Source organism: Ascaphus truei, chromosome 4 (genome assembly GCF_040206685.1).
Source record: "Ascaphus truei isolate aAscTru1 chromosome 4, aAscTru1.hap1, whole genome shotgun sequence".
Taxonomy (NCBI): Eukaryota; Metazoa; Chordata; class Amphibia; order Anura; family Ascaphidae; genus Ascaphus; species Ascaphus truei.
In genome coordinates this window covers 389,239,222-389,260,211 of record NC_134486.1, presented here as the reverse complement: position 1 = coordinate 389,260,211, position 20,990 = coordinate 389,239,222, and the positions used below count along the sequence as shown (strand labels likewise).

Below are 20,990 nucleotides of genomic sequence, written 5' to 3'. Positions count from 1 at the left end.
TACGGTGGTCGAGCAGTTCCTGGCAACAACGTGAGGACGTAAGGACGTGTGTTAAGATCTTTCCGGGTCCCGTGTTCCACAAGAGATATGAATGGCAGCCGCACGCTGTAAACAAGCGCTCCAAAAGTAAAGAACTTTCATCTTGGAGATAGCGGTTGACACAGACACAAGATCTGGAACCATTGTGGATACCTATACACACAGAGGTGACCGTGGAGTCTTCAGTTGGTGCATGGGCTGGTCCCATAATATGCCTTATTTTATTGGACAAATTGTAAGTGTGCATTTGTCTTGTCCATGATGTATTAAAAAAAATTTCATCTGATTTTACACAAGGATCGGGCGCTTCTTTTTTCTTTTTCTCTAATATATATATATATAATATATATATTATATATATATATATTATATATATATATATTATATATATATATATATATATATATATATATATGCCTCTCCTTCCTCCATCTCCGCTCAGGACATTGCTGACTATTTTAAGGAAAAGGTGGAATCCATACGTCAGAACATCCCCTCTGTTTCTTCCTCCCATCCTACACCTCTTCCTAACTTTCCTCCTGCCTTCCTTGACTCTTTTCCCACTGTCTCAAAGGAGGATGTGTCGCTGTTGATCTTCTCTTCTCCCTCTACCACTTGCCCTCTTGATGCCATTCCCTCCCATCTACTAAAACCTCTTGCTCCTACTATAATCCCTAAACTCACACACATCTTTAACTCCTCCCTCTGCTCTGGAACCTTTCCATCCTCCTTGAAACATGCAACAGTCATACCATTACTCAAAAACAGCAAGCTTGACCCTACCTGTCTTTCTAACTATCGGCCTGTCTCCCTCCTGCCTTTTGCCTCTAAACTCCTTGAATGTCTTGTATTCGCTCGCTTGCTCCATTTTCTCAACACCTATTCTCTCCTAGACCCTCTACAATCTGGCTTCCGCACTGCTCACTCCACCGAAACAGCCCTCACTAAAATAACTGACGACCTCCATGCTGCCAAAGACAGAGGTCATTACACTCTGCTCATATTACTCGACCTCTCTGCAGCATTTGACACCGTGGACCACCCTCTTCTCCTTCACATTCTCCATACTCTTGGCATTCGGAACAAAGCTCTATCCTGGATCTCATCCTACCTCTCCCATTGTACTTTCAGTGTCTCTTCTGCTAACACCTCCTCCTCCTCTATTGATCTCTCTGTGGGGGTACCCCAGGGCTCTGTCCTGGGACCTCTTCTCTTTTCTCTGTATACACTCTCTCTAGGTGACCTAATAACATCTTTTGGGTTTAATTATCACATCTATGCTGACGACACACAAATATATTTCTCAACACCCGACCTTACACCTGCTGTACAAACCAAAGTTTCTGAATGTCTTTCTGCTATATCATCCTGGATGGCCCTCCGCCGCCTTAAACTCAACATGGCTAAAACAGAGCTCCTCATACTTCCTCCCAAACCTGGCCCTACTACCTTCTTCCACATTACTGTTGGAACTACGATCATTCACCCAGTAGCCCAAGCACGCTGCCTTGGGGTCACACTCGACTCCTCTCTCACATTTGCCCCTCACATTCAAAACATTTCTAAAACCTGTCGCTTTTTCCTCCGCAATATAACAAAGATATGCCCTTTCTTCTGTTGCTCGACTGCTAAAACTCGGACTCAGGCCCTCATTCTCTCCCGTCTTGATTACTGTAACCTCCTGCTGTCCGGCCTTCCTGCCTCTCACCTGTCTCCCCTCCAATCTATCCTTAACGCTGCTGCCAGAATCACTCTACTCTTTCCTAGATCTGTCTCAGCATCTGCCCTCATGAAATCCCTCTCCTGGCTTCCGATCAAATCCCGCATCTCACACTCCATTCTTCTCCTCACTTTTAAAGCTTTACACTCTTCTGTCCCTCCTTATATCTCAGCCCTAATTTCTCGTTATGCACCATCCAGACTCTTGCGTTCTTCTCAAGGATGTCTTCTTTCTACCCCCTTTGTATCTAAAGCCCTCTCCCGCCTTAAACCTTTTTCATTGACTGCCCCTCACCTCTGGAATGCCCTTACCCTCAGTACCCGACTAGCACCCTCTCTATCCACCTTTAAGACCCACCTTAAGACACACTTGCTTAAAGAAGCATATGAATAGCACTGTGGCTATTCTGAACACATGATACATAAAGCTTGGCCCCCTGCAGACGCACTTACCAGAACTCCCTCCTACTGTCTCTGTACGTTCTCCCTACCTACCAATTAGAATGTAAGCTCCTCGGGGCAGGGACTCCTCTTCCTTAATGTCTAAAGCACTTATTCCCATGATCTGTTATTTATATTATCTGTTATTTATTTGATTACCACATGTATTACTGCTGTGAAGCGCTATGTACATTAATGGTGCTATATAAATAAAGACATACAATACAATATAATATATATATATATATATATATATATATATATAGTATATAGTATATATATATATATATATATATATATATATATATATATATATATATATATATATATATATATATATATATATATACACACACACATATATATACACACACAGCTCAACCCCCTTATAACGCTATGCTTGGGGTCCAAAAAATCACATCGCGCTATAAGTGGATCACGTTAGAAATAATGTACAATTGTATGCATTGTACAATAAAGTATTTACGACACCAATAATTGTGTTGTAAAGTATTCATAAATACGACAATTGGGAGCCACGCTTGCATCGCGTTATAAGCGGATTCGCGTTGTAACGGATCTCGTTATAACGGAGTTGAGCTGTATATATATATATCTACTTCAAAATACAACAAAAACAAAAATGCCCAAAGCTACTTCCATTGTGACAAAAATACACAGTGCAATACCTATATATCTCTTGTAAAAAGGGTCATTTAGTTTAAGCCTTTGGCCAAAGCGTCTTAAGCCTGCTGCCACTTACAAGGCATGACTGAAAGCAGGTCCTAACACTCACCTGGGTTAAAATTCTTATTTACCTGTATAATTACAGGAATAATGATCACATTGGATCTGTCATAACCTGGCAAAATGAAACTGACCTGCCAACTTGGAAAGTGGGGTGGGACAAGCTAAAACCTTGAGGGGGGGGGGCACTACCCTCCCATAAGCAACCGAGACCAGCTGCACACAGTTAGCAAAATACACAGATTCCCAACAAGCTCTGAAAAACCCCAACAATTACCACATAATATATATAATGCATATAAGTGTCAAAAGGAGTGCTAGTGGGCGTGGCTAAATGTATACAACAAAAAACAAAAATGCTCAAAGCTACTTCCATTGTGACAAAAATACACAGTGCAATACCTCTATATCGCTTGTAAAAAGGGTCATTTAGTTTAACCCTTTGTGCCCACCCCCACCCCCCCAAGGTTTAAGCTTGTCCCACCTCACTTTCCAAGTTGGCAGGTCAGGTAAATAAGAATTTTAACCCAGGTGAGTGTTAGGACCTGCTTTCGGTCATGCCTTGTAAGTGGCAGCAGGCTTAAGACGCTTTGGCCAAAGGGTTAAACTAAATGACCCTTTTTACAAGAGATATATAGGTATTGCTTGTTGGGAATCTGTGTATTCTACTACAAAATCGCCTATTCTTGAGCAGGTAAAACCAGCAGTGAACATAAATACTGTAAGCAATAAAATGGTAATTTATTAGTCACACATATCCACATGTCAGATCCCCGATATCTCGGTCACCAGAGGGAACCTCTTCAGAGATTGTCTAACTAAAAACTGTACACAGCGCAAATTTAAAACAGAAAAAAGGTGTCCGAAGCCACTGCATCGCTAGGCATGATGGGTAAAATGGCAACTATGCAACAGTACACAAAGTGCAGAAACCCACAACCATAAAGGCTGGCCCCTAAACCAGAGACCAACAAAAAGATGAGCACCCTTAAACAGTGACAACAATTATATCATATATCAATATAAGCATTCATAGCATGGAGTTTCCTTATACACAATATTGCACCAGAACAATCACAAAACTGACACATTCATAAGTATTAAGACAGATTGGAGCCAACACATCAATAGATTGTGACATTTATTTTTATATTGATCAGATGTTACGAAGAAGATAATTAATCTCCTAGATTGAGCTCAGTATGGGTTTCCATGGACCAAATCAAGCTTGATCAATCAGAATGACTCAATAAGTTTGAGAATCTGTGATATGGACACCATAGGACCCTTACATAAACGAATAGCAGCTATCCATTAGCAGCTCAGCATATTCAGCTGTGTGGAAGTCAAAGACCTGATGTGAAACCCCCAAAAAGAACTCACTCTCTGTTAGCATATTTCTTATGCACTGGTGCTCATATCCACTGCCACCACCCATAGGCATTCAAACAACACCAGAACAATGGTTTGGGTCGGCACTCATATATATTGAGAAGTATAACAATTGAAACAAAGACTTACAGAATCAGTGTAACTGGACTGCACTCTCTTTCATTGCAGGGTCCGTTTTGGAGAATTTATACGAAAATCAAAAAGAGGGGTAAGACCTAGACGTGTGTGTGTGGGGGTGTGTGTATGTGTGTGTGTGGGGGGGGTGTGTATACACACACACACACTAGGAATAAATATAATATAGAATAAAGTTGTATTTGAATTCTACTGTTTTATAGGCCTACAGCGATGACGATATTCTGCGACTATAGTCATTGTAGTGGAAAAGTGATAAGATAATGTGGTCACCTAAAGATAATGTGGTCACCTAATTGAATATTCAAATCCAATCTGCTCAAAAGTACTGAGCAACAACTGAGATTCAAAAGTGTGGGTAACCGGCATGCTACATAATTCAAATAGTCAACAATTCAATCGAGTTTTTGGATTTTTCAGTGTCATTCCGCAGACTTGTGGCAGCCCTATCGGTTCACCCATTTCCTGTGATGTTGCTCATTGAGTAAGCAGCTGTGGCTTAATATTGCCTTTGCATATACCGCTCCCATTCAACAGCAAGTCTCTTCCAGGTACAAGATCTTAAAAAGGCATTATCCGATTAAGAGCACAAAGGTGGTAAAAATAAAAGAAAAGCAATGTTAATGTGGATTTTTATTTTGATTATATGTTTTATGAAATTCTTGTCCATGGCTTTTGAACAATGCTTTGTAAGTGAAACCACGCCACAACAAAAACATATCCTGTTTAAGCCGTACAGACGTCAGAACTGTGTGTTTATCATCTGTTCTGGACATCTTGCCATGTTTTTTGGCCCAAGGCAAAGTGGAACTAAAACTATTTGCATTTGTCCAAAACCAAGGTTACCGCACAGTTTCAAGGTAATTGATACCTAAATGAAAGGCTGCTTTTAGGTTATGGTTTACGATTTGGGCATATTCCTAGGTTGTAAAATGTTGTCTGGACATTCTTTAGCATGGATCTAAAAAATACATGATTACAGAAATCAAACTAAAATATTATGCCAACTTCGCTCAGCAGGTTGCGGTATCTGTCCACATTGCACCACAAAAAAAATAAATATATATTTTGTATATATATCTCCAATAAAAAATATCACTTGTGAGCACATTCACATGTCTTAGACAGGTCTGCAACCCTGCCTTTCAACCATTATCACCTAGCACAGGGGTGCACAAACGTCTTGAGCTGCGGCCCCCCTGTCGGGAGCCGCAGCGTTCACCCCCCCTCTCCTAAGACTCGACGTCAAATGACGTCACTTCACGTGACCCAACGGCGTCATTTGACACACGTTAACATGGCGACGTGTGACGTCACATGACCCCGCTGCGTCAAATGACGCCACATTGCCATGGCGTCGCATTGCCGAAGACCGGGCAGAGACCAGGTAAGAGAGTTACAGAGGCCTCACGCCTCCTCCGGCATTTCAATTAAATGCCGTGGGGAAGCGTGCGGGACCTCTGTAACCGTCGCACCGCACCTAGAGATTCTCACGCCCCCCCCCCCCCGACTTTGCACACCGCTGACCTAGCATACAGTGCTTCCACTGCAGCAAGGGATTCTGGGAAATGATATGCAAATGAGCACAGATGGCACCTTTGGCCTGAAATCCATTTACATGGAACCCATATAAGCAAATGCTCTTCTGTTCACACAGCATTTAAGCACAGCATGAGATAAGCTGCAAAGCCAGTCAAACCACACAGACATGTCTGTGAGAAATTGAATGAACAATTATACAATTAATTTGAACTATATAAGGTGTGTACATTCACCTTATTCCTTAACCCCTGATGAAGTCGCAGTCATTTCAGCGACGAAACGCGTAGGGCAATTTGGCATTGGACTTGGCTAGGAATCTACTTTATTATCAATCTGTGATTATGGAAGAGAGCAGTGGAATTAGGAGAGCGCTGAACCTCAGTGCCGGGGGACCGTTGGGTGGACGCACATCTTCGGAGGTACCCGGATGTGGAAGCAGAGTATCGTCACATGCCTCCAGCCACGAGATCCAAGCTCCATACCGGCAGATGATCAACAGGAGACCTATGCATAGTTCCAATGCACATGATCTACCCCATTGCTGTGGGTGACCTGATTTTAGCTTGTGATTAATAAAACCCTATACTATTTACACTATGAAGTCCGCACTGTCCCTCTTTGTTTAAAAAAAAAAAAAAAATAATAACAATAATAAAATATATATATGTATAAACGTCTCATATGAGGGAGAGTCAAATCTTCCAGATCAAAAATGACATTTAAGAGCGGTTAAAGGAATAAATAAAATAGTTACTATAACCTACACGTACATTTTTAATTGAGTGTTCCTTATTAAAAAAATGTAAACGTCACTGGTATGCCTCTTCCCCCCTCTCCCTCCCCCATTACCGCTATCTCCTTCTCCCCATCACCTCCCACTCCCATCCCACCTCTCTCCCTCTCCCCAGCGCACCTCTCTCTCCCTCTCCTCAGCGCACCTCTCTCTCCATCTCCCAAATACACCTCTCTCCCCAGCGAACCTCTCGCTCATTCTGCCCAGCGCACCTCCTGCTCCCTCTGCCCAGCGCACCTCCTGCTCCCTCTGCCCAGCGCGCCTCCTGCTCCCTCTCCCCAGCGCACCTCCTGCTCCCTCTCCCCAGTGCACCTCCTGCTCAATCTCCCCAGCGCACCTCCTGCTCCCTCTCCCCAGCGCACCTCCTGCTCCCTCTCCCCAGCGCACCTCCTGCTCCCTCTCCCCAGCGCACCTCCTGCTCCCTCTCCCCAGCGCACCTCCTGCTCCCTCTCCACAGGGCACCTCTCGCTCCCCATCGCACTGCTCTCTCCATCCTATCACCTCCTCTCTCTCCCTGCATCCCCCAGCTTTGGGGCAAGGTGGCGATTGGAGGAATTGAGTATGGGGGTGATCGGACTCACCTGCTCACAATCTGTGTTCCACTGCAGCGTCTGCCTGCCTGATGTGGTCTACAGATACAGCTACGAGTATCCGAACACTGCTTTGAAAAATCTGGGGCATTCTCCCAGTAATGCTGCAACATTTCTCTGACATTTCTGCAGAAAGACTAATGGCCCATCTGATTAACACAGCGGGGGTCCCTGGTCAGTTTGAATGGGACTGCCAGGGACCCCCACTGTGTTAATCCAATGGGCCATTAGTCTGTCTGCAGAAATGTCAGAGAAATGTTGCAGCATTACTGGGAGAATGCCCCATATTTTCCAAGGCAAGTGTTCGGATACTCGTGGCTGCACCTGTATCTGCTGAGTGGGCGTGGGATGCATGGTGACACCTAGTGGGCCACATGCGGCCTGCAGGCCAAATGTTTAACAGCCCTGGACAACGCGATGTAAAAATATATTGGACCCTAAGCCATATAAGTCCCAGTAAGAAGTAGAGAAACTGAAAGTAGAAATTGCCCTAAACTCTCAATATGTTAAAATGTATTACTGTAGCATGTTGCCTAGAACATCATCTTCTGAAACCAATTAAACTTCACATACAGTTCTAAACCTACTTCTCAAAATACTACACAAATGTATTTTGTAATCTCCACCACCTTACTCAAAATCTAATCCCGAATTTACTAATCATGCTATAATTTCTTCCGTGTGGTGAGGTAAAAAGTTACTGCAGTTCATACAAACAAACAAACACAAGACGTTGACGGTAAAGAAGAACCACTTGGCCCACCAAACCGCCTCACTTTTCTATCTGTAGTTAAACAATTGTATTGGATCCTTGCCTTTGATTCATGTTAAGATAACCTCTAGGTTTATCCCGAGCATATTTGGAATTCCGTTACTGTACGAGCCTCCACCCGATCTGTTGGGAAGCTGTTCCATGAATTCACCACCCTTCCCAGGAAGTAGAACCTCCTCTCATTTCCCCTTAGCCTCACATCTGCAATTTCAGAGCATGACCTCTGGTTTCCGTTTTTTTTCTCTGAAATGTACCTCCCAGGTGTACCTTGTTTACACCCTTGATCTTCTAACTTACAACCTGGACATGTGGTCCTTTATTTATTTTAATTATAAAATGTTTTACCAGGAAATTATACCGGTGCGCCGACGAGTATTCTAAAACTTGCCTTGGAAAATCTGGGGCTATCACCAACAAGACCCAGGTACATGCTGGGTACATGCTGGGTACATGCTGGGTACATGCTGCAAACATTTCAGTGACATTTCTGCAGAGACTAATGGCCCATCGGATTAATACAGCAGGGGTCCCTGGTAATCCCATTCAGTTTGAATAGGACTGCCAGGGACCCCCGCTGTTAATCCAATGGGCCATTAGTCTGTCTGCAGAAATGTCACTGATATGTTGCAACATGAACCCAGCATGTACCTGGGTCTTGTTGGTGATTGCCCCAGATTTGTTTTAGAATACTCGTCAGCACTACAGTACATTGAGAGTTAGCTCTATTTTTCTAGTATGTCCTGGGCAAAGAGTTATGGTGACAATATATGATTGCCTTAAATGGACAGAGGTTAAAATGTATGTTTAAAGACATTTCATGGACAGCTAGAGACCATATATGTTATGGGCGTATGTAACAATTACAGACAAGATTAAAATGTGAGACAGCTGAAGTCTTGAAAGGACTTAGACTGGTGGTAACTTTGAGAGTCTCGGGCAGATTGTTCCGGATGTGAGGTGCACGGTAAGAGAAGGAGGAGCGACCGGATTCTTTGTTGAATCTTGGGGCCGTGAACAGTAGGAAAAAAGACAAAAGGAAAAAAGTGCAAAAACCCATGGTGTAGTATTGTCAGTTTATATGAAAGAAGAAACGGTTATAAACACTTTCACAGGTAAGTTGTTAGAAGGCACATCACTATTGGTAAACTGGATTGCAAATAGAGTCCGGAACAATCGTAGTCCACTTGTCTGTTTAGCTGGGTGTTCACTGTCTTCCCCTGCTGTCCTCCACTGGGTCAGCGGCGTGCATCCGCTTCCGCTTCACGTGACACGTAGCTCGTGACGTCAGTGTGTATGTCGTCGAACGGGGGTTGGGCATTCGGCAGACACTCACTCCCCCTCCAAGCCAGACGTGCAGGATCTCAGGATGCTCCGTGCGTCCGTTTGTAATGTCCAGTAGTGTCCACTTACAGGCAACCTTTGCGTAGGGCTGTTAGGTAAGAGCGCCAGCTGACACACCTATATACCATAGGGATTATCCCTACAATTTTTTCATACATTTCCATTACTATCAGCATTATTTTTCTTATCTTTTGCCGTGAACAGTGTTTTGGGGTCAGATCACAGATAACCAATGGTCCCTGGAGCTTAAAATACTGCTTCATTTCAAACCTGTTGAAGATCTGCAAAAAAGCATACTACCCCTTTTAGACCATCTGTAATGTCAATAAAAAATACATTAAAGAGAGCACCGGCCCAAGTACAGATCCCTAAGGTACTCCCCTGCTCCCCTCTCTTCGGAGTGGACTCCATGTACCACAACTATGTTGCATATCCGCAAGCTAATGTGTTTCCATTCAGCCACCTTGCTTTGCTGGTCTTAGATGTGGAACAATAGCAAAGACTTAACAAAAACATAGGTAAGGTACATACACTGCCTCACCGTGATCTGCTACCTTAGTCAACTAGTAAGACCAACTAAAACAACCACATTTTGTTTGATATTAACTCCCCCAGTAAATCGTACTGCTGGTGATCTTACAAACTGTTTGATTTTTTGGGGGGTCCCAAGCATTGTTTCCATTAATTACCGCAATGCTGATGTCAGGCTCAATGGCCTGTAGTTAGCAGCCTCTTCCCATATTCCACTCATGTGAAGTGGGACTATGTTTACCCTCTTTCAGTGTTCTGGAACTACACCTGATTATAGTGACTGGTTGAATAATGTTAGCGGTGTTGCAGGTACCTCTCTAAAGCAGGGGAGCTCGACTACACTCTTCAAGCTCTCCCAAAACAGGTCAGGTTTTCAGGATATCCCAGCTTCAGCAGTTGGTTCAATCAGAGGCTCAGACGAAGACCGAGCCTCTGATTGAGCCACCTGTGCTCAAGCGGGGACTGATTGAGCCACCTGTACTGAAGCAGAGACTAATTGAGCCACCTGTGCTCTAAGGACCTGATCCACAAAATTACATGAATGACTTAATGAGATGCTAACTAGAGTTAATGGGGATCTTCAAAGCGATGCATTAAGTGGTGTTTTGATGCTAAGACGATCTGCCGTTAACTTTAACAGATGTTGGCGCAAATAGTATGCAAAAGAGGTTTAGATCACTTCAACGCATATCCCCTGCAGTCTGATAAAGTTAACGCGGGACTACGCGCTATGTTATTTTAAGTCATGCCTATTCGGGTAGAAGAATATTTATTGGCCTTGTCCAGGGTTCTGAAATGGGCCACTTTGGCTTCCTACAGTATATTACCAAGGCAATATAGGAAGCCAAAGAGAATACCCGACTGGCACCCATCTCTCTCCACTTTTAAGACCTATCTAAAAACATACCTCTACTGCATACATATTACAACTCTGTATTCTGCCAAGGTCTTTTGTAATTTGCCTACCTGTATGCAGAAAGCTCAGGACAGAATTTACCTCCATCCGTTCTTGTTTAACTTCATCAATCTCGTCATCTTCCATCAAGGCCAGGAGCTCTCCAGTCTGGTCAAGGGAGTTGAGAAAGTCCTGCGCAAGCTTCTGACGTTTGTTTGCATTGTTGGCGCTGGTGCTGCAGAGTTTCTCTGTATAAAGGGAACAGGCGAAAAGCAAATTATCCTTCCACATCTGCCCATCGGATGTGTCAGCAGACACCTACTACTGTATATGGTTCCATAAAATGAAATGTGAGCGGAGCGGTGACCATGGGACTACAGTAGGAGGGCGGCGTAAGTGCGCCGAATTGTAGCTTTTTCAGACCAGGAACAACTTGTGCAGTTAAAATGTTAAGGACCGTACATGAACATTTCAAATAAAAACTATTTTATTAGAAAAAGAAAAAAAAACGAGAACATTCTTTTCAAGATAGTCAAAACTGTGCGAATAACATATATTTAAAAAACCTTCTGAGTTATGTTAATTACTGCATAATGCCTTCCAAAAATACGCTTCTCCTTCCTGAAAGATATTATTTCAGGTGTTTTGAATCTCTACGCAGACCTTTACATGGAAAAGAGAAAATAGCAAGCTCCAAAAAGCTACTGATGTTTTTCATCAAAATTGCCGTATAATAATAGGACCACTAAGGGTGAAAATGCCATTAAAATGTACTTATGCCACTAAAATCATTCCAGATCCAAAGTCTGCAGAGAAACACAAAATGTTACAGTGAGAAAAAGTTAACTGCTCATACAAATGTGAAATGTCTTGACACTAGTTCATACATTTAGTAAATGTAGCAAGAGATCAAAAGTGCCACATCAAAGATAATCCATTAATCAAAAGCCGGGATTCACTAAACTGCAATGCAGGGTACTGCACTCCAATCCAGCGTTAACCGTCTGTGAATTGAATGGCAGTTAACGCCATATCGGGATGTAAAACATAGCCAAACAGTTTTAACCTGGCTCACACTCAAATGTATCCATGAGTACAGGCTTGTATGAGTGTATGGATCTAGGAGTGCAGGCTTCTATGAGTATGTATCTAGGAGTGCAGGCTTGTATGAGTATGTATCTAGGAGTGCAGGCTTGTATGAGTGTATGTATGTATGAGTGCTTACTTGTAGCTGTATGGGGCCTTTCCAGTAACTCTGAATTGTGACAAAAGTCTTCTAAAATACAATTAGCACCGAATTTGCATGTTTTGTTATTCTGTAAGCCCTTTTCACATGTCCAAACCATGCATGGAAGGCTTTTTTTAGAAACGTTCTCATTCTGGCAGTGCAAATCCGAGTGCTGTGACCAAATCACATTTTTTTGCAAACTCGCTTTAGTAGCTCTGATAAGTGCCAAAATCTAAATTGCTTCTAAACAATTTGCATTGTTTTTTCGCTACTTCAAAGCAGGCGAGATAGGATTTGTGATTTCCCTGCAAAAAAGGGAGAACTTCCTAACTTAATAGTATCTCCAGTTCTATATGTGTCCCCTCAAACACCCCTTCAAATAATTTAGGGAGAGATGTCTGTGCTGAAAGAGGAACATACCTGAGGTATCCTGGGAGATATGCTAATGACTATACTAAGTATATTTAAATGAGTCACACATCCTAAAATATATCCTTAAGACCAGTCAAAGGCCCTTGTGATGAATGGGGTACCAGTGTCGAACCTAACAGGATTAAAACCCACAACCCTGTCATCCAGGGCAGCAGCTCGAGCACTGAAATAAACCAGATGTTGGGGAACTGGTATCTCAGGCGTCCTCATTTGTTTTTGAACATGGAACATTGAACAGGCGATCAGAAAGTGGAAATGGTCTGCTTTTAAAGCAACAATAGTATTCCCCCTCCCTATATTAATATGTAAAGCATGTGACAATGTATCATTCTATATTCTTACCGACACTGGTAATCGTTTGGTATTCCTGTTATAAAATCTGTAAACATCCTGATTGTGTGCCTAAAATAATGGCCGCCTTTCAGTTTCAATCAATCCTTCAGTCAGTGTAACTCAGCAGCTACAATGTATCCTTATAATACTAAGGTAACATTATCTATTGTTACAGTTTAGAGCTCAAACTGCTGGGAATATTGGCAACAAATGATCACAAACAGGAAAGTGTTACAAATATCTTGCACTGCTTGGGAGGTGTGCTAAAGCCTGCTATAGAAATCAAAGGATGCCATTAAAAATGGCATTAAGGGTTGAATAAAATAAAAAGTCACTATTATCTAATACTACAGAACTGATTTATTTAAGAAAGAACATATAACAATTAACATTTTTGCTGCTCAAAAGTATGCTGTGACAACAGCATTTCCCAGCTTCTGGGTTAGTTAAATGTTAGAGCTGCTGCACGGAATAGCAGAGGTTGTGGGTACTAGTCTTGTTGGATCTGATAGTAGTATTCCCTTTAACACAAGGGCCTTTAGACTGATTGGTTTTTAGGATGTGTGACTCATGCCAATATCTATACAAAGTATATTTAAATTACTTCCGGGGTACCTCAGGTATGTTCCTTTTTTAGCAGACATCTCTCCCTAATTTATTTGAAGGGAGGTTTGAGAGGACATATATACAACTGGAGGTTAGGAGGAAGTCCTTCCCTTCCGTGTTTGGGAGTACCTGTAAAGAGCTCCCAAACAATTGCTTAAAAAAACTATTTTATGGTTTTATTTTATAATCTAATTTGATATATTTTGGTGTGGGAATACTAAGGGGATATTTTGTTGGGAGTTGGGGGTTTATTTTTATGGTTTAAAATAGTTTTTAGTGCTGAGGTGGAGTTTCATGCTGGGGAGAGAGGAATTAACAAGGGTGAAAAAGAAAAAGGAAAAGAAGACCTGCAGGTTAAAAAAAAAAAAAAACAGCCAGTTTTCCTCCCTAAATCCTTAATTATACCCAAAACTGCAGACCTGCAAAGCGATCTGGTGACGTCATCGTAGCGATGTCGCTGTGCTACATGAACGAGATTTGTAGCGCACTGCAGGGAGACATGGCCAGATTGGTTGGTTGATGATGCACTGCGATTGGCTGTGCAAATTACGTGACGCCGCTGTCGTGTGTGAATAACAAAATCTCAAATCGCTTGAGGAGACAAACGCTTTGCAGTACGTTGCGGCGCTTATGTCGTGCTTGGTATGTGCACTCGGTTTGTTTTATTTTTCAGGCGCGCGTCGTCGCACGATTTTTGGTATAATCACGGCCTTAGCAGAGAAGCGACAGCTCCTATCTGCCCCTCTCTCCCCTTGCACTAGCTCCTTCCCTGACCTAAAGGCTAATAATATCATGCCTAAGGGGTGGACGGATAGTAGGGCACAGGGGGCTGTACCCAGGCCTCTGACCCCCAAACCCACTCGCTCTACAAACACTAACCACGACCACAGTCGTCTTGTACATCGAGTGCCCTGGCCACACCTCCTCCCGCAGTGTCTTCTTCAAACACCTCCAGTGGCAGCTTTTCCATTAGGCCTGTGTGGCAAAATTTGGGGGTAACAAAAACGTCCGCCCCCAAATGATAGATTATCATTGTAACGCGAGTCCGTGCGACGTCATGTTGGTGACGTTCACGGCAAAATGTTACGCTGCGGTTCGAAAGAAGAAGGGAGGCAGCCAGGAGGCGGCCGCCACATGTAAGTGCCTAGGGGCGGCGGATCTTGAAATTCGCCGCTGACCACCTCACGTCGACATCTAGTGGGGTGGTGACCCTGTTTTCATTGTCATTTCAGACAGAGCTACTGCTTGCTAAAGCTGTTGTTCCAAGCTGTCTATTGCATGTCAGAGTTCGGCTTGAGGACACTTGAGAATGCAGTTCTTCGCCAGACAAGCGAGTGGTGCTCAGGGGTGATTTCAATTGCACCCTCGAGGCTCTGGACTGGAATGGTACAGAGTCACACCCGTACTCTGCATTGACCCTGTGGGAGATTATTGTCCGCAACTCCCTGGTAGACGTCCGGCGAGAACAACATCCCGGGGCATCCACTGAGTTCACCCATGTTAAGGGGTGTACGGATGAACGGATGTCCTGGTCCCGGATTTACAGGCTGTATCTATTCAACCGCAGCCTGTCGTGAGCCTAGTCCAGTGCTATTAGGCTGGCCCCGTTCTCGGACCACAATTGTGCGTCCATGATGGTGGCGCTACTACCAGCAGTGCCCTCGGCCGCCTATTTAACTTTAACAATACGTTGTTGGATGACAAGGGGTTCGCAACATCGGTCTGGGAGTTTTGGATGCCCTGGAGAGGTTGCAGGCCAGACTTTGCCACGTTAGAGCAGTGGTGGGACGTGGGCAAGGTTCGCTTGTGCCTCGTGTGTCAGTAGCACGCCAAAGGTGCTAGCAGACAGCGCAATGCTGGGATTGAGGCCCTTAGGGGTGGAAGTGCTCGACCTCGAGGAGCGCCTGTCTGCCTCAGGGGAGCAATACCTGCAGAAAGCGTACGTAGAGAAGAAGTGCACTCTCCGAAACTTGGAAGATCAACGAGCTCAGTGTTCCCATGTCCAATTTCTTCGGGAGATGGGTTATGGGTGCTACTAGAATAAGCCCTGAGTATCTATAAGTGCTTTCTTGCTTGTATGACTGTATGAATACATGCTTGTATGGGTTTATGTATCTATGAATACATGCTTGTATGAGTGTATGTAGCTATGAGTACTTGCTTGTATGACTGTATGAATACATGCTTGTATGAGTGTATGTAGCTATGAGTACTTGCTTGTATGAGTGTATAGTGCATGTATGCATGAGTGATGTACAGTATGAGTGCAAGCCCAGTATGAGTGCAAGCCCAGTATGAGTGCAAGCCCAGTATGAGTGCAAGCCCAGTATGAGTGCAAGCCCAGCATGGCCCTATAATGGGCCCTAATAATTTTGTCTCTCCCTGCTTTCAACCAAGTTAGGTATGTTTATTACTATATTTGTAAGCTCCATTTGGCGTGCCCATTCGTTGTTGCAAATACATATTTTAAGTAATGTCATCAACATTAACATCAGCAATGAAATGTCATACTGTATACAGTAAGTTTTCACCTGAAATCAATACCAACAATAAGGTGAGGGGTTGAGAAACATTGCATTAGCACACTTGAATTATTGTTATTGAATAATACTATTTTTGGAACATACTGCAGTTAAACACATTTTATTGTGCAGACATTGTACTACTGCATGCAGCATATCAATCACATTCATACCGTAAATATGGTGATAATTCAATAGAAATGCCACAAGTTTGACAATTTCACCTGAATATTTGCTATTTAATCAGCCTGTCTAAAAGTATTGTAAGGTTAGATTAACTATTGGGTATCCCCATCCCTACCATCAATTCCTCCGTTTTATCACATAGATATTCATGTGGATATCTGATACTTCTGTGGAAGCACAATAAACATCCAGTCTTCAGTTTAAAAAACAATGTAAGCGGTTAAATCAGCTCTGTACAGTCCCTTTTTCAGCTGAGAACTCAATAAGTCCTTCCTCCCTCCGAGATCTCGATGCTCAGATCTCTGTACTGTGCATCACTGACCATACCAGATAATCCAGACGTTTCCCTCTGTGTCCATCATTCATTTGCCCAGTTCCAAAGTGCGAGGAAACAGTTTCAGGCGAGGAGAATCCTGCCTCTGCAGCCAACACAACATAGACAAACACATTCCTCAAAATACAGGTCTCCTCTAGGACAGAGGTACAAAGTAGAGACACGATGAAATGTCCATATGGGACCTGAAACGTTCTTTCTCCTCTGTTCTTGCCTGTTACAATTAATGAAGAATTGCATTGTGAACTTGTGAGTAGAGCTCTACTTTGTACCTCTGTCCTAGAGGAGACCTGCATTTTGAGGAATTTGTTTATCATTAATTTGCCCATCACAACTTTCAAGCATTAAAGGTATCATGATAACGTCTACTTTTTTCCACGTCTACACAAATACTACAGCATCTTACTGCTCTATTCATCTTTTTGGTGGCTCATTCCTCACTAACATGGTGAAGATGACAAGACATTGAAAGCTTGGCTCCAACACATTTGGTATTTGAATACTAAAAAATACTAATTGCCAAATATTAATTTCATCTCGCAGTTCAAGTTCTGAAATCAGAATCCATACTACTGTACACAAAATAAATAGAAACAACACACAAGTTCTCTCCTTGGCACTTGCATCAGTGAGTCATCGCACCAGGGATAATACATTCTTTATATGTCAATGTTTACTGACATAAAGCATTATGCAGAAAACAATTGAGTTAATTCTTTAACAGCTGTCCTTTGCAATACATGTCAAAGCTATCCCTTCTACCCATTGCCACCACACTAAAATTACAAACACTGAAATCAATTATGGTTTAAAATCAGTTTCAGTTTCTCTAGACATCTCTGGAAGGAAACAGCATCCTCAATAAACCAGTATGTTGTGCTTATTACTGGAGTTGTACAAAACTTTCGCATGCAAGAGTGAAACATGCGACATGTGCTCTTTTTCAACCATAGGGGGGAAAATGCGCAAGTGATTCCCCATGGTGTAAATCAGGAGTCTTAGACCATATGCATTGTAGTTTCGCTTACTTTTGCTAAATTTTTGAAGTCACAATTCATTTAATGCAGACACATAAATGGGGCTCAGACACCATGTGCTTCGGCATTTGGGAGGGGAGTTTCAGAAGCTCGGCCCCAATCAGCAGCTTTGTGTAAAGTAAATAAAACAGACTTTTGCCAAACCATCATCTTACTCATCAGATCAGGAAAACAAACTCGCCACCACCACCATGGTGGAAAAAGTTGTCCATAAAAAAAAAAATCGACTACACTAGAAGAAGCTTACAGAGAATAACCATCAATGCCAAACTAAGCACACGTGTGGCTAATACTAAATGTGAGTGAGAGGGAAGGTGAGTATTCTTCTGAATGTGGATAGGCCGTAACCCTGTGTGTGTGTGTACAAGGAAACCACCACCAGCAGAACAACCTGTGAGGGGAGAGTCAGGGTCTGAGTCTGATCCACCCTCCTATTCAGAAGTAAAATGTGCAACTGCAAGGACAGGGACATGGAGGCTCACTCATCAGAAGTATAACGCATTTGCTCTATTTCCAGTTGGGGGCGGGAGAGGGGGAGTTGGGGGCGGGAGAGGGGGAGTTTGGGGGCGGGAGAGGGGGAGTTGGGGGCGGCAGAGCTGGGGGCGGGAAACGTGGGGACAGGAGAGGGAAAGGTGGGCGCGGGAAAGGTGGGGCAATACTACATACACTCTCACTCAATAAGAATGCAAATACTATCACATACTCAACAACACAACACTCTAACCCTGACAGCATCAATCACACCACTAGACAGTCTCAGTCTCTCTGCCCCCCTCCCCCGCTTCTGTATACACCAACACCCAAAAACTCACAAGCAAATGTGACTGGTCACACCGGTCAGATCTCTTATAAACTTTTATTTGATGCAAACTTTGGCATACGCTCTCCGATTCTGCAAATCGTTTATGCTGCCGTTTCGCTTACCATCTGGCAACATTGTGCTGGAAGGTTACCAATTTGCAGCATTATTAGCCCTTTGAGACTTAGCGAAAAGTTTCACAAGTAATCGAATTTGGAGGGGGAGGGAGAAACGTGAACCCCTTCATTGCTCATGGGCAATTTCCACAATTAGTGTTTAAAGCCCCATGGCTCCTATTACATATGTTGTGAAGCCGACATATGCTCGTCAGGGGAGCTTTAAGGTCCAATTAGTGACTACAAATCTACAATCCTACCTTCAAGATCATCTTCTTCGATGCCTTTCAACACTTTGGACTTGTAGTCACGGAAGACCATATATTTCAGCAGTCTTCTAAGTTTTTTCTAGAAAGGTAAAACACAAACAGCAATAGAACATAATACAACATGTACCATCAGGAGGGATATTTAGAATGTAGCTGTAGTTCTGAGGAAAGCTTTCAATATAGATTATTCATGGTGTAGAGTAGATAAATGGAACACAACGTATGTAGTAATCGCATTGTTACAATGGTGTGTGAAAGCAGAAAGACTCACTAAAATTAAAGGTACCAGCTCTTTACCGTTTCAGTGAAAAGGGATTTCTAAGTTCACTCAGCACCAGCTTGGAAAATCGCAGGGCCCGGTGCAAACTGAGTGCGGGGCCTCTTACACTGTTCGGAACCTTACCACTGGGGCGGTTGAAGGAAGTCCAACCAGGTTCCGACACAGAAGTTGGGCCCCACTGGAAATAGGGCTCGGCTTCCATGATCACCACCTGGGTGGGTTAAATCCCCGGGTGGGTTCCCTCCCTCGCCACCCCTCCACAGGTGGGGTCCCAGGGAAGAGTGCAGGGCCTCTAAAAGAGCGGGGCCCAGTGCAGTGGCACCACCATAAAGCCGGCCCTGCCAGGGGTCAGCACCTTAGTAGTTAGTCTGTGGGGGTTGATAAAAGAAATAACTTACCTTATCTCGGCGCATCAGGAATAGAAGATCTTCAGCAGAGATAACCCGAGCCCCCCTCAGCTGAGAAACATCAGCGGCCTGCTGCAGCTAAAGAGGAAATCATATATAAGACCAGGTGAGGAATACTGGAGGCAGATTTACTCAAAAACATATCAAAAAAGAATGTTTATATCCTTCAAATCTTATGTACACTTATTTTTTTCACGCCTCATAATGAACATTTTCAAAGGTAGGGCACTACTTTTACATAGGTGTTTGAAATATAGTTCCTGTCTTCTGACATTGCTCTGTGTGCAGCAACATATACAGCAACCAGGCCCCTACTGCCAGAGAGATTGTTAATGTATACGCAAATGGGAATATGGCGAATAACCCCATCACATTATTACTCTCAAACAGTTAGAATAAGTAAACATTTTAAACATTAAAATTGCAACAAATAAACTATACAATACATAGCCAGTGTCTTTCTAAGGCAGTGTGGACATTGCATCAGTAACCCCTACATTTACATAAGCAGCTTGGTTTAACCCTTATCCACGGCCCTCCCAGCTCCAGGAATCCCCGCTGAGATATTTCATTTTGAATCACCTGGACAAGTAAAAACATGGCTCCCAGGGTCAGCCTTCGTCTAGCACCCAATAGAGAGCTGTGATATCATTGGGAAATGACATTGCAGCTGTCTATAAGGTTACCACACCACTTATCTTTGTATTTCCTTGTATGAACTGGCAAAGAAAAAGAAAAAAAAATATATATATATTTTTTTTATAACATTTATTTATTTATTTATCAAGAACAAAGCTGATTCCAAGGTTAAGCTCAAAAAAAAAGGTGGAAAATATATTATTTTGGAGGCTGATAGTTGCTTTAATGTTTCTTAAAGTGCAATATTAAACATGCAAAATCACTCTAAAATGAATTGCAATTTGATGAAATTAAAAAACTGGCTGTGACATTCTGACTTTAATGGAATCTTACAAACCATATTAATTTGCAGGTAAATAACACATTTTGTGAGTTTGTCTTCTTTGCATAGCCACGAAATTGTAAGCCACAACCAAATGATATCTTAAAATTCAGTTTTTGCCCAGTTTGCATATGAAAGATGCATTTCCGCGTGTTACTGCCCTGTTTCACATGGAAATGCCATTACCGGATTTGAACTGGTGCTATTTATCTAGTCCGTTTGTAGCTTGTGAGAATTTGAGTTGTAAACGACTTATAATTTAAAAATTTCGGGAAAAACCTACATTTTCAAAAATTTCTTTCAAAAAAAAGTTTACCAGTGCAAGTAAATGTATTTATCTTTTTAAATACTTAAAATGGCCTTCAGTAGGGCCAACCACTTAATTAGCAGACACAAGGTCTGACTTTTGCAGCCTTTATTTACTGTAGTCTTGCATATTCTCTACTTCCCAATTAGATTGTAAGCTCCTCGGAGCAGGGACTCCTCCTCCGAAATGTTACTTTTATGTCTGAAGCACTTATTCCCATTATGTGTTATTTGTAT

General features: G+C 42.8%; 1 protein-coding gene across 5 annotated transcripts in view; it reads right to left on the bottom strand.

The window, feature by feature from the left end:
- SUPT3H (SPT3 homolog, SAGA and STAGA complex component) overlaps positions 1-20,990 on the bottom strand; it is a 577,858-nt gene that overhangs the window by 183,095 nt on the left and 373,773 nt on the right. For all 5 annotated transcript variants that reach the window (XM_075598554.1, XM_075598553.1, XM_075598552.1 and 2 more), the window contains 3 exons: positions 19,478-19,564; positions 18,791-18,878; positions 11,040-11,185 (listed from right to left, as the gene is read on the bottom strand). In XM_075598554.1, the coding sequence (XP_075454669.1) occupies positions 11,040-11,185; positions 18,791-18,878; positions 19,478-19,564 (321 nt within the window). The remainder of the gene's footprint in view (positions 1-11,039; positions 11,186-18,790; positions 18,879-19,477; positions 19,565-20,990) is intronic.